The sequence below is a fragment of the Macrobrachium nipponense genome, chromosome 3 (genome assembly GCF_015104395.2).
Source record: "Macrobrachium nipponense isolate FS-2020 chromosome 3, ASM1510439v2, whole genome shotgun sequence".
Taxonomy (NCBI): domain Eukaryota; kingdom Metazoa; phylum Arthropoda; class Malacostraca; order Decapoda; family Palaemonidae; genus Macrobrachium; species Macrobrachium nipponense.
The window spans coordinates 94,294,476-94,311,746 of NC_087202.1; the positions used below are offsets into that span (position 1 = coordinate 94,294,476).

The following is a 17,271-nucleotide window of genomic DNA, read 5'->3' on the forward strand; positions in this document are numbered from 1 at the left end:
GGCTTTCGCAACCAAGAAAAGACGATTGTAAAACCCCAAAACCCCGGGGAGCTTTGATCCAGCACAAAAAAGTTCTATAGCTCTCTTGTCCCACATCTGATCCACCATTTGTTGAAGAGTATCTTTCAACACAGGGTCCTTGTAATTGGCGGACAACTTCCCTTGGAGTTGACCGTCAGGGGAGGATTGTCCAGGAAAGGAATGAGATATCCCTTCTGAAGAACCGACATCGACCAAGGATCTGCGTCGATGCGAGTCCAGGCTTCCGCAAATCCCCGGAGCCTGGCACCTACTGTGTTTGGAGGAGCGTCACTTCACTTTCCCCCTTTTGTTTTAAAGGGGCGGAACGAGGCTCGACCTCTTCTTCTCGGTCGTTTTCCTTTTAGCGGTAACTCTAGTTGGAGGGCCGCTCGAAAGGGCCGAACAGGAGTAGACATCCCCTTTCTTTTCTCCCATCATTACTGGTCTCTTCTTCCTGGACGATTGAGGAGAAGATCTTGAGTCGCTTTTTCCGTCAGCGATCGTGAAATATCCTTCACCAACTGTGACGGGAACAGAAAATCAGACCTAGGGGCGAATAACACACTGCTCTTTGAGAGGTGTGGTACTGCTTTCGTCAAGAAAGCGCTAAACACAGATCTCTTCTTCAAGGAGACCTGCTCCAACAAGGAAGAAACTTCCCCTGAGCCGTCTTGCACCGCCTTGTCAATTACATGACAGAATTGCTAGGAGTACCTCCGGTTCCAGCCCTTCAGGGGCATGAGCCTTCTTGGACATCACCCCAAGGACCAATCTAGGAAGTTAAAGACTTCTAGAATGTGAAAAAAAGCTCCCTTGAGGAGATGATCCAACTCAGAAAGGCCCCAAGTAATCTTAGCTGTGTGAAGGCTAGGGATGTCTCCTGGATGCGTCTACCAGACTGGAAAAACAAAATCAGCTTCAGCTGAAGCAGGGAGAGTGAGACCCATATTCTCCCCAGTCTGGTACCAAATCCCTCTCTTGCCGGTCAGTTCCTAGGGGGAGGGCATGCAAAAAAAAACTGTCCTTACTAGCTCCTTCTTAGTAAGCATCCAGTTATCCCAGCGATTGCAGCTCTCTCTTTCATAGAAATCGTCGGTCTCATCTTCACGAAAGCCGACGATTTCGGAGTCTTCGAGCATGAAAACAGAGAACGAGGCGAAGGAGGAGCGGCAGGTATCAATGCGTCTCCGTATTCCTGGAGAAGGAGAGCTGTCAAGACTTTGTAGTTCGACAGTCCTTCCTTACTGTGAGACTCGTCCTCTGATTCCTCTTCCATAATCGGATCAGTAGGCGAGACCACTTCTCGTTCCGGGTCTTCTTGTCCAACAATTCTTTCTACTGGGGACAAACTCCTATAGGAGAGGGGCTAAGAGAGTGTAAAGAGCTCCTATGCTTGACTGGCTCTTCGTACTTGGCTGGAGCCTCGCGCCTGGCTGGCGCCTCGCGCCTGGCTGGCGCCTCGCGCTTGGCTGGCGTCTCGCGCCTGGCTGACTCCCTCGCGCTTGGCTGGCGCCTCGCTGCCTGGCAAGATCCTCGCGCTTGGCTGGCGTCTCGCGCCCGACTGACTCTTCGCGCTTGGCTGGCGGCCTCGCGCCTGATTGGTGCCATCGCGCCTCTGAAAAGTCTCGCCGCCTGACTGAAACAACACCTCGTGCCTTGTTGAAGACTCGCGTCTTCCTGAAGTCCCCTCCTTGCGTGACCGATGTTCTTCTTGAGCCTCACGCTTGGATGAAAGCTCCCGCCTGTCTGTTACTCCGCGCTCGGCTGAAGCTACTGATCTGGCAGACGTATCCCATCTGGGAGAATCCTCTCGTCTGTAAACGCGTTTTCTCGCTTGTCCGACTCTCTCTTAGAGGGACGCTTCTCGTCTGTAGGACGCCTCGCGCTTGGCTGTTGCTACGCGCTTGTCTGGCGGATCCAGATCTTCCACGAGTCCCTATCTGAGACCTCAAAAGACTCACGTCTCACAGGAGCCTCACTCCTGGTGGGAGAAGGAAGACGAGTCTTCTTGACCGGCAGTCTGACGTCTTTCTTACGAGGAGGATCCTTCGAAAGGACTCCTACTAGGGCGGAAAGCTGTTCCTGTACCGCCAAAATGATCCTTTTGGACGCTTCTCCTGCGTCTTCTTGAACGGGAGAGGAAGACCTCGAAGGAGTGTTGGCCCTATCATGGGACGGCGAAACCCTCTTCGCCTTCTTGATAGAAGGAGGTTCTTCTTCCGAAAAAGCGTTCTGGGCTTGAATCCAAACCAGGATCTCTCCAGTACCTTTTCAGGGGCCTGGACAAGTCTGAATCCTTCCACCCTCGTTTAGGAGAGGGAGAAGCGGACGAAGAGAAGCACTCTCTGAGGACGCTTTTTCGATAGCGGTCCTGAGCAGGCTGTCTATACACAGCACCTGCTGAAGGGACGCCTGACCGGGGGGAAGGGGAATTCTCCACAACCTCCGTACGGCTTTCGACTTTCCTTCTCCTCTGGGCTTGGGAGCTTGGAAGAGGTCTAGGCCTGGGAGCGTCGCAGAGACGGTCAGACGCCCCCTCCACAACACTGGGGACACTCACTTCACTAAAGTCACTTTCACCTTCCTTACCTTTTATGGCAGCCATTTCGGATTTCATCCTGTGAAGCGTAGCCTTCAGTTCAGCAATTTCAGAAGCTGAATCTGAATGTACGGCTAGTGAGGGTCCTGATACAGAATCATAATTAAGAGAAGAGTTAGAATTATCTAAAGGCTCAATAGGCCTTGTACAACTACCCGCCATCTTAGATGCAGCCCTTCTGACTCTATCCCTTTCTAACTTCTTCAAGTAAGAAGTTAGAGTCTTCCATTCCTCAAACATTCAAACTTTCACACTCATGACAGGTGTTAGAAATAGAACAATCAAAACCCCTACATTTGCGACATACAGTGTGAGGATCAACCGAAGCTTTCGGTATCCTCACCTTGCAGCCTACATTCACACACATTCTCACACAAACACTTGAATCAGACATTCTGAAGAAAAATTCCAAAAGCAAGTCCAAATCCAGTCCACAGTAGCGAATGCCAAAACAACGATCCAGGTACGTCACCAAAAGTCCACAAAAAGATGATCAATTGCTTAGAAAAGCGAATTCCAGTCAAGAGGAGGCAGCAACGATGTTGATACCACCGGCGACAGAAAATATATGAGTGGAAAACGGGAATGGTTCCTAGTCCTGCCACCCAGGGCAGGCCGGTAGATCACCTGACCTACCTGTAGCGAGTGGCGCGAAATTTGAATTTCTGTCGAGGACGACGGAGTCTTAGCTATGTATATATCTGACAGGTAAGTTGATTGTATGAAAACAATACTTAATAACTTTAATTTCACCATATCTTCCAAACATTTCCATAAATGCAACACAATTTAAATCTGAGGAGAGAGAATCAACATAAAGGATTCTCTCACCACTACTAGAATTTTCCATAGCCACATTCAAGGTCTTGCCATGGGTCGTCTTCTGTACAATTGAATTTTCTATAGGATTGTCCTTGTCCGTGCCAGAGGTCGAAGAGGAGGGTAGTGTCAAGAGGTCGCATTGTCGGGGGAGTTTATCATAGGATCGTTATTCATTAATCCTTCAGCAGAAATTGAAAAACTATTGCAAATCATGGCAGAAATCCAGGCCCCCCACCCCCCGCACAAACCCCTCTCTCACCAAGACACTCAGCAGAGACTGACTCCATATGTCCACTCCCTACCCTACCCCGAAGGGTTTGGGATAGCTCTACCATAAACATGAGTGGCTCAAGTGTAAGCCAAAACCCGCTTGATAGGACTGAGGGCATAACTAGTATGCAATCATCCCATTCATGTTACAATAGAGGGCACACCGGAAAGAATGCCGAGAGTCCTACCGTAGAGACTATACCTCCCCGGATTCCGCAGGCAAGTCCCCCACCCCATAGGTTGTTCCGCCCAATGGATATTGCTATGAAATCATATCAACATCCTCAGGGTCCAAACATACTCGAGAGGCGGACCAAACCTCTACAGTCTCTGCCATTTGGATCAAGAAAGAGCCAATGCGCAAGAGCCCAGCCCCTGCCCAACCTGTAAGAAGGTTTTAGTGAAGAAGGGGGGGGGGACAGCTAGGTTGAAGCAACTGAGTTAAAGATAGTAGAAGAAGAGGCAAACAAATTTAAGTAAGAGGAAAATTGAGACTTTTGGATTCGAACTGGGAGATATTTCTCCCAGTTCGAAAGCCCTCTTGCCCGCTATGCAGTTTTTTCAGCAGTCGGCTGAAAATGCATAACTTCGTCAAGGCAGTCTCAAATCAAGAGGGCGTATACGTAGAGGAAAGTAACCTTAAAGACGAAGGAGCATATCTGAAAGACCAAACCCTGGCCTAAAAGCTTCTGATGCAAGGAACTCGAAGCAGGAAGGAAAAAGCCTAAAGATGCTCTAAGGACACTGTGCCTCTAAAAACTACTACTTTTAATAGAAAACCGACCCGAAGAAGCCTGCACTTCTCTTCCTAAACTAAACACTATGTAGCCTATTATCCCTACTCGTCTATATCTGACCTAAAGTTTTATCATCCTGAGAACTTACACATCGAGGGAAGGGGAATCTGCTGCCAACACTGCCTGCTCCGCGCCAGGGGGGACGGCGGATCCTGCCCGTGGGCTTGCGGATCCCCATAACCCCCAGCACCGGTTAGGGCTGATTCTGGAACAGGCAGGGGAGCTGGAAAAGAACGATTAGTAATTTCAGTATCCTATTGCTCGATCTATCCTCACATAATCTTGACCTAAAATCGGTAACAGAGATGTCATCGAGGGAAGGGGAATCTGCTGCCAACACTGCCTGCTCCGCGCCAGGGGGGACGGCGGATCCTGCCGTGGGCTTGCGGTCCCATAATAACCCCCAGCACCGGTTAGGGCTGATTCTGGAACAGGCAGGGGAGCTGGAACAGAACGATTAGTAATTTCAGTATCCCTATTGCTCGATCTATCCTCGCATAATCTTGACATAAAATCGGTAACAGAGATGTCATACTCGATGTCAGCGTACTCTCAAGTCTCTTAAAGAGCACTGTCACTGTCTCTAAGTCTTTATCTTGATCTACGTTTAGTCTCTTCCTGCCTACAGTTACTTCTTAATACGAGACCTTTCCTATGTTTGAGATACCCTAACATCTGGTCCAAAGACCACTCCTGACATTCCAAACATCTGGTCTTTACATTATATTGAACAGGCCTACGATTTACGCATAAGGAATGACTATCGTGTCATAGGGTACTCATCCTTTTCTTGCATTGTTGGCAAAGACGATAACGTTGTTGAACTCCAGCTCGTCGTTTTCTGTGATGTCGTGGCCGAGGATGCAGTAGTCGTTGTCGTAGCCTGTGTTGTTTCTTACTTTGCAGAATCAATGTCTATGACAAGGTATTAAGAGCAATCCAACCGTAGTTCCAAAGGGTAATGCGTAATTCGTCACCAAAATTCAATCAATCAAAGGTGCAAATGAAGGCCGGGCAAGACCAAAAAGGAGTTCACTGTGGATACATCTGTACTCCACCGCGAACGATAAGTGATTGACGTGAGAGGGCAGGTGTGACCGGCCCGTGAGGCAGGGCTACTAGCGGTGGGCTGGTAACTAGGTAACGAGGGTGTTTGCCAGGAGATTGGCAACACTGATCGTTTATTTTAACCAAAGATTTGGTAAATTTTTAATAAATGATGGTTCGGGCTGGTAAGTGACCAGGGCTAGTTCAGGTGTTCAGGGGGTGTATTGCAATCTTTGTGTTCTCTACAAATCGGTTCAATGCGCTCACATCCAGGACCGGTCTCCACCCTCCCGAGGATTTCGGAACCAGAAAAAGACGGTTGTAGAATCCTCGGGAATGCGGATCCCGAACCAATTCGATGGCCTCCTTTTGCAACATCTGTTCTACCAGTTGCAATAATGCTTCTTTCTTGGCAGGGTCCCTGTATTGGGCTGACAGTTCCCTCGGGATCGTTGTCAAGGGAGGCCTGTCTCAAAAGGGGATCATATATCCCTTCGTTACCACTGAAAGGGACCATCTTTCTGCCTCTCTCAGAGTCCATTCTTCGGAAAATTTCCGAAGTCTGGCTCCTACCGGTGCTTGAAGGACTGGTGTCTCATTTTGTTTTCTTGATAGGTCTGAATGAAGACCTACCTCTCTTCTGTATTCCTCTCTTCTTAAAGGAGGGTCTGGAAGAGGAGCTCCCTCGAAAGGAACCGAGGTCCTTGATTTCTTTCGGATTGGGCCAAGAGATCTTGTGTGGCCTTTTCTGTCAAAGAATGAGATATGTCCTTCACTAGTTGTGCAGGAAACAATTGGTCCAAAAGAGGAGCATAAAGAAGAGATGACCTCTGAATAGGAGTAACTGCTTTCGTCAGAAAGGAACTAAATAAGACTCTCTTCTTCAGAATTCCAGTTCCAAAAAGCGAGGCCACCTCTCCTGATCCATCTTGAACTGCTTTGTCCATGCAGGACAGTACACTATAAAGGACTTTCTGGGCTAAGAGATTCATTCTCTTGAGTCTTCTTGGCCAACACCCCAAGGGACCAGTCTAAGAAGTAAAAAACTTCTAAGACATTAAACAATCCCTTGAGGAGATGGTCCATCTCAGAAGTCCCCCATGTGATCTTTGCCGATGACAAGGCTTGTCTCCTTGAAGAGTCCACAGATTCGAAAAATCTGCTTCGGCAGTGGTGAGGGAGAGCTAGACCCAGTGATTCGCCCGTCTCGTACCAGATTCCCTTCTTTCCTGAAAGTTTGGAAGGAGGGCAGGCAAAGACGGTCTTCCCCGCCTTCTCCTTGGATTTAAACCAATTTCCTACGAATCGGAGAGCATTATTCATGGAAATGGTTGGCTTCATCTTAATGAAAGATGATGACTTCGAGACCTTAGTACTTGTAAACAAAGACCTCGGAGAAGGAGGAGCAGTAGGGCTTAAAGAGTCCCCAAACTCTTGAAGTAAGAGGGCTGCCAGCGTCTTATAATCTGACAAGCCTGGAGCCGAGTGATCTTCCGACTTCGAAACTTCTTCCAAATCCAATTCCATTTCCGAAGAGGATTGTTTATTTTCAATAGGAGATGGGTCTCTTGCAACATCTGCCCCACTCTTGCAAATGACGACCGCCAGTGCGGCAACGTGCGCCCCTACGAGAGATAGGTTGATCCTGCAACACGACCTTATCCTTCTCCTGGCAAGAGCGAAGGCCGCCTGTGCGGCACCTTTCTCTCCTGTCAGAGGAAGAATGTCCTCTCCTATCGCTTTCCACGGAGCCACCCATATCCTGACAAGGGCTACAGCTGCCTGTGCGGCACCTAGAGTCCCTGTCAGATAAAGGCTTATCCTTCCGAAAGCTAGACAAATCCTCCTGGTTTAACTGTCTTTTGGAAGAAGTCCGTACATTCTGGCGCCTGGATGGCGCTTCTGGCTCATTGCGCTCGGTTGGCGGTCGTGGCTCCTTGCGCCAGACTGGCGCTTCTGGCACATTTCGGCAGGGTGGCGCTTCTGGCACATTTCGGCAGGGTGGCGCTTCTGGCGCATCTGACGCTTCTGGCTCTTCTGGCTCATATGGAGATTCTAGCGCATCTGGCGCATTGCGCCAGGTTGGCGCTTTTGGCGCATTCTTCATACTCATCCGAGTAGAATCCGCAACTTTTACGTTAGATTCTTCTTTCCTTCCCTTAGTTCTCTTTATCGGAAGGAAAGAGTCCTTTTTTCTGGGAGTCTCCTTTGTTGTTAAAAACTCCTACTAAAGCGGAGAGCTGCTCCTGTACATTTAGTAGAATTTTGCAGCAGCATTCTCTTTTTCCGTTCCGATTCAGGTGAAGGAGGTCTAGAAGCAGAAGGGGACTCCGATTTGCGTTTAGGAATTAATTTGGTTTTCTTCCTTTCGCATGGAGATCCATCGGAGAAAAGCTCAGGAAAGTTGCAGCCTTCCAACTCCTTTTTAAGGGGTGTGACAGTTCATCAGAGCTCCAGCCCCTTACATTAGGTGAAGAATCTGAAAGACGAAAAAACACTGTTTTAGGATGCTTTTTCGATAGCGATCCTTGGCAGTTCGGGGGCCGTCACAGAATCTGCCGAGGGGACGCCTGTTCGGTGGGGATTCTCCATAACCTCCGTAAGGCTTTTGACATTCCTTCTCTCTGGGCCTGTGAGCTTGGAAGAGGTCTAGGCCTGGGAGCGAGATGAAGCCATCAGACGCACCCTCCACTGCACTAGGGACACTTAAATCACTATCACTGTGCTTACCTTTTAACGTTCCATCCTTTGCAGTGCAGCTTTAAGATCTGCAATTTCCGTTGCTGGATTTGCAGTCTTAGTACAAGAGGAAGAAGATACAGGTTTAGGGTTAGGTGTTAATTTGATTGACTCGTTAGAATGAGACCTACTTACGCTTCTGGAGGAAGCCTTCCTAGCCCTATCCATATCCAATTTCCTTAAATAGGAATTTAAATTCTTCCATTCTTCCTCATTCAAACCTACACATTCATCACAGGTGTTAGATATTGAGCATTCATTCATTCTACACCCCTTACAAACTGTGTGAGGATCTACCGAAGCTTTCGGTAGCCTCACCATGCATCCCTCATTTACACACTGTCTTCTAACCGTAAAGCTAGAATCCGACATTATGAGAAAAATCCAAAAACCAAGTCCAAATAACAGTCCACGAAAGAGTATGCCAAACCAAAGATCCAATACTGTCACCAAAATAACGGCTTAGAAGATCAATAGCGATGAAAAAAACACGAAAATCAAATCAGGGAGTAACAACAAACAATGTTGCAGTCACCGGCCGATAGAGAAAAATCTGTCTTAGAAAACGGGAAAGGGGAATGATTCCTATTCCCGCCACCAGCGGCGGGGCGGTAGATCACCTGACCTACCTGTAGAGTGTGCCGCGAAATTCGAATTTCTATCGGGGACGACGGAGTCTATAGCTAAGTATATATCTGACAGGTAAGTTGAATGCATAAAATGTTAATTTATGTTCATACTCTTTTAACGCTTCCAGTGAAACAGAGGGAGAGTTACCATTATGATATACATATCTTGTGTGGAGAGAGAGAGAGAGAGAGAGGAAGAGAGAGAGAGAGAGAGAGAGAGAGAGAGAGAGAGTCATCCTTATTTAAAAGTGATTTTGTGGGAAATTAACGTAAATATTGCACCTTGACTTCAACCCTACATGCTCCAGAATTCATCCTTTGTTCTATTTATATGCTAGCAAACTTAACGCAAGTTATCAGTAGCTGTAGCCTATATTACTTCATTATCAAACGAATGTGCCGAGCATCTCGGTGTAAATCCTCGTCTCTGATTTTTGCGATTCATTTATTTTTATGCATTCACATATCTTGTTGGATGACTTCCCCGTCAAAAAATTTCTGTGTAAAACCAGCTATAGTTTGAACTAGTGTAAATTTATTTTAAATATGCCTATATTTTTTCATGTTACCATAATACAGTGTTCCCACCGTATTCGCGGAGGATGCATACCAGACCTCTGCCCCCCCCCTGCGAATAGCTAGAATCCACAAATAGTTGAAACCCCTATAAAAAGGCTTAAAACTGCCTACATATATTTTTAGTTAAAATTCAAGATAAAATTGACCAAAAAAAAAAAAAAAAGGAAATTGTGTAAATTTCTCATAGAAAAATACTGTGAACAGGTAATTTTCTGCACATAATGGTTATACATAGTATATATATATTCAATAGAGAAATCTGCAAATCCGTGAATCTGGAGTGCGAGAATATGGGGGGGGGTTCACTGTATTACATAGTTTGGGTGTATTTTTTTGTACTATAGATTATTTTTGTAAATAAAATTAGAAAATGGACTCGTGTCTGGTGTAGCCGCCATCTTGTTGCACTGGTTCGAAGCTATGGTCTATTGACTGAGTATCCCTGCCCAGAACAATGGGCTATTGTCGGGCAAAATTCTCGACACATAATATAATAAAAATTCACTTACTGGCATTTGTTCTCTTCGGTCTCTAGGATGGGGCCCATCTCTTCCATCTGGGGGCCCTGCTGCACCTCCACCTTCGGCTCCACCTCTTCTTGGGTGACGACGAATAGGTCCCTGAGGTCCAGTATCTCTAGGATGACCAGTTGGGTAAGTAGCTCCTGCTTCCTGCCCAACACCTTCTATGTTCTGCAATGTACAAACAAAACTTAACATTTTTATCTTTATACTTTATGTCCCACCATGACCATAGTAACAATTTCTCAGATGTGCTTTGATAGTATTTTGATGAAAAAGAGAGAGAGTGAGAGTACGTATTCATTTCTTGGGAATATTGTTGTCAGTTTTCCATGAAGGGTCTATTTTCCTGATTAGGTCAAGAGTAAAAAGAAAGTGTTTCCTTTCCACAGTATAGATGACAGAGTAACCATATTTTTCTTTAGATTTTCACGTACGTATTATATAATTCTTTATAGTAAACTTTAAATTCTCATAATCAAATTTAGTATATATTTGGATACTTAACTACTGTTAAAGATAGCTTATATACCCGTGCTGATATGCAAGTCAACATTCTAACAAAAATAGATCAAATGGCTGACCCAACCACAGATGATGGTTTATTACACCTGTTCTCCTACACAATACACAAACCCTTGGTCCTTTATAATAGGAATTGCTTATAGCAAAGCTGGAACAAGGTGGTTAGGCAGTAACTACAGTCCGGTAGGCGGGGAGACCTGCCTGCCAGGATGTAAAGATTCCACTTTGCTTTAGCCCGCAATGTGATGCCGACATGTTTTCGCGAGCTCTTGCCTGACTGTCATTAAACTTGCTTTTTCTTGGTGGGATCTCATCTTTTATTGTTTTATATATTGAATATGCTGTGTTTGATATTCATTAATATTCAAACCCACTTTTGTTACTACACGATATACAAACCCTCAGTCCTTTACATTAGGAATTACTTTCAGCGTAGGCTGTAATACGGCCCAATGGCACGACAGATAACCCCCAACTGATGGCAGCAGCTGCAGGGGAACAACTCCCTGTAGTGTTTTACTTCCTTCTTCTTCACTTAGTTACCTTTACCAGCCCTCCCTAAGGAAAAGGAGGGCTGAAAGGGACAATTCGGAACAAAAGAAGAATGCTGGGTTTTTTGCCCCTGGAGTGCTCTTCAAAGGCTGAGTTTTCTTAGGGCCTGAGGAAGAGCTAGCCTAAACCAAAGGCTGAGTTGCAGCAACATGCGAAGGTGCCAATGACCTGTTCACTGCCTGGCGGACAAGGTGGCCATTATCCTCACCTCTACGCTTGTCCGCTGCAGCATCCACCATCTCTCCAGGAAAGAGATAGGAGGAACTCGACAATGGTCGATTCCTTAGGGTCATAGCTGACTTGGGTCCCAAAGCCCTTGTCAGGTGAGTCAAGGCAGCATCTCTCATCTTAAGAACCAGGTTTGCCCACAGGTTTGCAGTCTGGTGGGCTAGGTAAGAAATTGCCCTACCTCCAGACTGGCACAGTCTCCTGAAAGCAGAATACTTTCCAGGAACCATAGACCCTGAGGAGGCCGCTATCTTGGCCATCGTGAAGGACCACAGGTCCAGCCAGGAGTCTGCCTGGAAAACTGCAAGAGAGGTAGCCTCCAGGATTGCTGCTTCTTGCTGCTAAAGGGAAATTGCCTATGCTGCAATGAATGGCTGGGGTCTAGGTGAACTAAACCCGGGTCAACCTGCTTAGCCGAGAAGATCTCTGGCGAGGCAGAGGAGGAGGAAGCAGCTTGTCCGAATGGTTCAATCTGAGTGAATTCTCTTGTCTGGAGACAATATCATCCACCTGATCGAGAACCCCGTTGGCAAGAAAAGACCACAGCAGTCCCACTGAAGCTTTGGGTTTTCCTTCTTTGGCCCCCACAAGGACTCCAGTCAAGAAGGATGGTTCTACTGACGAAGCCACAGGTCCTTCCCCTAGATCATTGTGCAGACAAATCAGTGCTATGATCTCTGCAAACGTTGTCTGTATCTTGGGGGTGTCCACATCTTTAGGCAAAGGACCCTCGAGTCACTCCAAGGTGTGGTCTTACTGATCTACTCTCCCCTCGGGAGGGAGAACTTCACCATGCCCCTAAGGACCTTCCTTCACTACTCCAGCATATGTCCTGCTTAGTCCAAGAACCAAGCCAGAAACATAAGCTTGAGATGCAGGAATCCTCTGAGAACCTTCAGTAGAGTCCTCCATTTGAACTGTGCCTCCTGGTAAAACCCCAGGAGGCTGAGGGAACAGGTGAGGAAGACCTGGCACTCTCACCTGTCCTATCCACCAAGCGGTCAGGAGAGATAAGCCATATAAGATCACCAACCAGCGGTGATGACTGCGATATGGGTCTAGAACGCCTCCGCCTTGGCGAGGCATTATCCTGAGAAGAGTGAAGAGGTTCTTGCAAGGCAGACCGGTACTCCTCCAGTTCATGCTGAACTTTTGACTCGGTCAAGCCACCCTTCTCATGCGCACTCGACAATGGACTGGGAGTCGAGTGAACAGCCTGCTGATGAGAGCATTCGTTCTTCTCACAACGTGCCCCCTCTTCACATCTCCAGGTGCTCAGTCAGACACCGAGACAAAAGTCCAGAACTCTGGCCGAGTACTGGTTGAGGTACTGGCAGGGAGAGCTGAAGCACCTGTGTGCCTCTTCTCTTTCTTACCCTGTGCCTTCACTGGTATGGAGAGGGGATCTTTCATTCGCAGATTGGGATGTGCGAATCTCTGCAGAGGCTGGGGCATTAAGGGTATCTTAGTGAGACCGAGGCTCTGACACAGTACTAAGCTTGGAAGCGAGCTTCTTTGAACTAACAGAGCGTACTGGCTCCTGATCCTGAAGGCCTGGTACAGGCCTACATACCGGTACCTCCACCAGCAGGTGAGGAAGAGCTGAGGAGAGAACCCTGTGCTTCTGCTGAAGAGAGAAACAGATTCCTAAAAGTTTCACTTTGAGACTTCTTGGGGCAGAGAGGCAATTTTTTTCTTTCAAGACTGAGAGGACTTGGGAGGAGGAGGAGGACACTCTACATGATCTCTTTTTCGACTTCCTTCAAAGTCCTTCATTCAGCAGGATGGCAAGACAAATCAGGAGCAGGGGCCACGTGGACAACTGGAGTAGGAGCAACCACAGGGGGAAGGAGAGGCTCCACCACTGCTGGTACATCTGCAGAAGAGGAGTAGCCCCCAGGAGCAGCAGACACAGTAATGACAGTCAGGGGCATCACAAAGCCAGGAGGGAGAGGTGCCACGAATCAAGGTGCTGGAAGGTGAACTGCAGTCCCTGTTACCATCGAGGGTGTAGTAGTCGTCAGGTGATGACAGAGGAACATATGCAGGACCTCGGCAAAGACGGCAGTGGGGATGGAGGTGGTAGTGGGTGTCTCAACTACATGAATCATCACTGCAGCAGCCAGGTGAGACAGCAAGACCTGCAGTGATGGAGTCCCAACTAGGCCTAATGAATGCCAAGCCACTGCCAGATCTGAAGGTTGCTCCTCCACCACACCTGGAGAAGGGGCAGTTGGGTTAGGGAGGGGGGCTTCTTGTCACCCAAGGGAAGCTCAACTCCTTCGGAGCGACTCGAGGCCTCCGCACCGAGTTCTCCACTCCATCCTCCTAACTCAACAAATCGGATGAAGAGGAGGCCTCCACCCTAGGAGAGGAGACAAGATGGGGAAGCTTCCCGGGAGACAGAACCGAGGATGAAGGGTTAGGCACCGAAGGAGTCGTCGGAGGTGTGTAACCCTCAGACAGCTACTTGGTGCCTTTCCTCTGATAACATTTCCTCCTCGCAAACTTCACCCACTGCACAGGAGTCCAAGAACTACTCTCATCACAAGTTAAATCGGTCTAGTGGGTTTGAATTATTCTCAATATAATCCCAAATACACATACAACATAAGCAAAAAAACAGAGATCCCACTAGGATATGAAATACAGCACAACAGCAGTCAGACAGAGAGTGCAGCAACATGTCTTCACCAGACAATGGTCGATTGGAATGCTTACGTCCAGTCAGGACGGGACTTCAGACTACCGGACAACTACTTAACAGCCTAACCACATTGTGTAGGAACAAACAAACAATCACCATTCTCACTGGGAATGAAGATAACACAGAGAAACAGCAGGCAGGGCAAAGGGTAGAAGGACAGCTCCTCACAGCACGATGGCCAAAAACAAAGTGAATGCTTACCGTCTGGGTGGGTGGAACTCCTTCCAGTTGGATGGTAGTTAACTACCTAACCACCTTGTTTAAGAGTTAAGTGGCCATTTCCAGTTGTGCTGAAGCATATTCCTCTTGTAAAGACTGTTTGTATATTGTGTAGGAACAAACAAGCAAAAATGAAAAGTACGTAGTCAAATGACAATCGGGCAAAGGAGACATTTCTACATCTGCTGGTGGTCGAAAGTAAAGTTGTGCTAAAGCATATTCCTCTTGTATAGACTGTTTGTATATTGAGTAGGAACAAACAAGAAAATATGAAAGGTAGTCAAATGATAGTCGGGCAAAGGAGACATTTCTATATCTGCTGGCGATCGAAAGTAAAGTATACGTAGATGCATACCTTGAAAGGTTAAACGCCTGTTCCCAGCTTGAGCTGCAATTCCCATTTGTAGACCAAAGGTTTATATCTGTGAGTAGGAACAAATACTATCTTTTATTGGAGATATCAATTGCAGACTTCACAATTCCAGGGACTTAATTTGTGGTTATTATCATTCATGCATGGAGGTCGACATGACCGATCGGAGTCAAATCCGTATTGGTAATCAAATGGAATATTAGTGTGATGTTGCTCCCCTTTTAAGAGCTAGCCAATCACTGGCGTGCAGTGGGGTTGAGGGTGGGGGCTTAGCTGCAAAGACCCCTGACTTTTACTAAAGGCTACCACTGTGCTTTGCCTAAACATTCAGTGAACCTAGGCTTTGCTTGACAATAAAATATACAATTGGTAGAACTATGGGGTTGCTCTGCATTGGGTATTACCTTGGAAATTGACTTTTTCTATGTATTTTGGTTGCTTATTAACAATTTACCATTTTTTGTCGGTCAACTGTAATTAACCTCAAAACTGATATGTTATTGTATGCTGGCAATCCTGAAATGCTATTGTGCATGTGCAGTGTAATACGGGAGCTTTTGGAAAAATCACAACTTTTAAAAGTAAAAATGATATTGTAATGATACAATTAAGTTTGTTCATACTTACCTGGCAGATATATATATAGCTGATATTTCCGACACACAGAATTTAAAATGATATTGTTAAAAAACTACAATAAAGTTTTGTACTACTTACCTGGCAGATATATACTTAGCTATAGTCTCCCGACTGTTCCGACGAATTTCAAATCTCTGCGGCACACGCGACAGGTAGGTCAGTTGGTCTACCTTACCCGCCGCTGGGTGGCGCGGGCTATGAACCAATCTATCTCTCCAGCCAGATTTTTTCTCTTTCACCTGTCTCCTGAGGGGAGGCTGGGTGGCCATTAGACGTATATATCTGCCCAGGTAAGTATGTACAAAACTTATTGTAGTTTAACAATATCATTTTTGTACATGAACTTCCCCTGCCAGATATACTTAGCTGATTGGCACCCTTGGTGGAGGGTAAGAGACAGCTAAAGTTAATAAGGAGAGATAAGAAACAACTGATGTTGTAGGATATAAAAACCTTGGTTCTTACTGTTCAGGCAGAAGACTTCATTGATATCTCTGAGTCTGCGTTGCCTGGAGAGCTACAGCTAGGACGTGACCTGATGCTGAAAGACTCTCGGATCTACCACTGGGATATGTGATCCCTTTGTGTGGTAGAATCCAAGTCGGATCCTGTTAAAGGGGAGTTCGTCCCTATCTTAACAGGTCCTAACCACTACTACTGCAAGGAGCCACACTCATCAGACCACCTAACCAAACTACTAAAGATTAGTATTACGACCTAAAGAGATGCCTTCATGCATCCTCTTTAAGGCAACCAACAACAAACATACAAGGGGGAAAAATTTATACTACTAAACAGGATGAGTTCCAGCTCCCTGCCCCAGCACTGAATCCGCAGATACGTACGGGCCCAAGGCGAAGCATTTTTCGTAAGTGATTCTCACTCACGTAAGTAGTGGTTCGCGAACACTGACTGACATCTCCAGAATGTTGTCTCCATCAGATTTCGCACGGACATATTCTTGTTGAAAGCAAGAGAAGTTGCTATGGCTCTAACTTCGTGCTTTCACTTTAAGAAGCCTAAGATGTTCTTCTCTGCAGGATTCCGTGTGCTTCTTTGATGAGGCTTCTCAGAAGAAGGACAATGCGTTCTTCGACAATGGACGAGTAGGCTCTTTTACTGAACACCACAGACCTCTCGGTTGGCTTTCAGTTGCTCTTTTCTTCTAAGGTAGTATTTCACCATTCTCACTGGGCAAGAGTTCTCTCGGGTTCTTCTCCTACCAAAGAAGATAACCACGAATCTCGAAGTTCTTGGGCCATGGACTTGATGGGTTCTCATTCTTTGCAAGAAAACCAGGAAGGAAAGAGCAAATGAGAGAGTCCTCCTTAAAACCCACATTACCATCAATCGCCTGAAGCTCACTCACTCTTCTGGCGGAAGCTAGAGCCATCAAAAACAGAGTCTTCCTGGTAAGGTCTCTGAATGAGGCTGAATTAGGGGGTTCAAACCTAGAGGACCCAATGGAATTGAAGGACTACATCCAAATTCCAGCTAGGTGTCTTAGGATACTGCATTTTCGTTGTATTAAACGAACCTAATAAGGTCCTGTAGGTCCTTATCTTCCGATAAGTTGAGGCCCTGTGCCTGAAGACATTCGCCACACATACTACGATAGCCTTTAATCGTCGAAACGACTAAGCCATTCTTGTCTTAAGAATAAAAAGAAGTCTGCAATTTGATTCACAGAGGTACTGGAAGAGGAAACGTTATTCCTCTTGCACCATCTTCTGAAGACATCCCACTTCGATTGGTACACTCGTAAATGTGGAAGACCTCCTCGCTCTAGCGATTGCCTTAGCAGCTGCTGACGAAAAGCCTTTCGCTCTGACCAGTTTCTGGACAGTCTGAAGCCAGTCAGACTGAGAGCGGGGGAGGTTTTTGTGGTACCTGTCGAAGTGGGGCTGTCTGAGTAGATCGCTCCTTAGAGGAAGTGATCTTGGAAAATCCACTAGCCATTCCAGCACCTCTGTGAACCAATCTTGTGCTGGCCAAAAGGGAGCT

At 46.7% G+C, this 17,271-nt stretch overlaps 1 protein-coding gene across 1 annotated transcript in view; it reads right to left on the reverse strand.

Annotated features, from left to right (window-relative positions):
* Positions 1-17,271, reverse strand: part of LOC135221895 (presenilin-1-like) — a 281,752-nt gene that overhangs the window by 118,687 nt on the left and 145,794 nt on the right. The window contains exon 2 of the mRNA XM_064259872.1: positions 10,013-10,195. Coding sequence (XP_064115942.1) covers positions 10,013-10,195 — 183 coding nt within the window. The remainder of the gene's footprint in view (positions 1-10,012; positions 10,196-17,271) is intronic.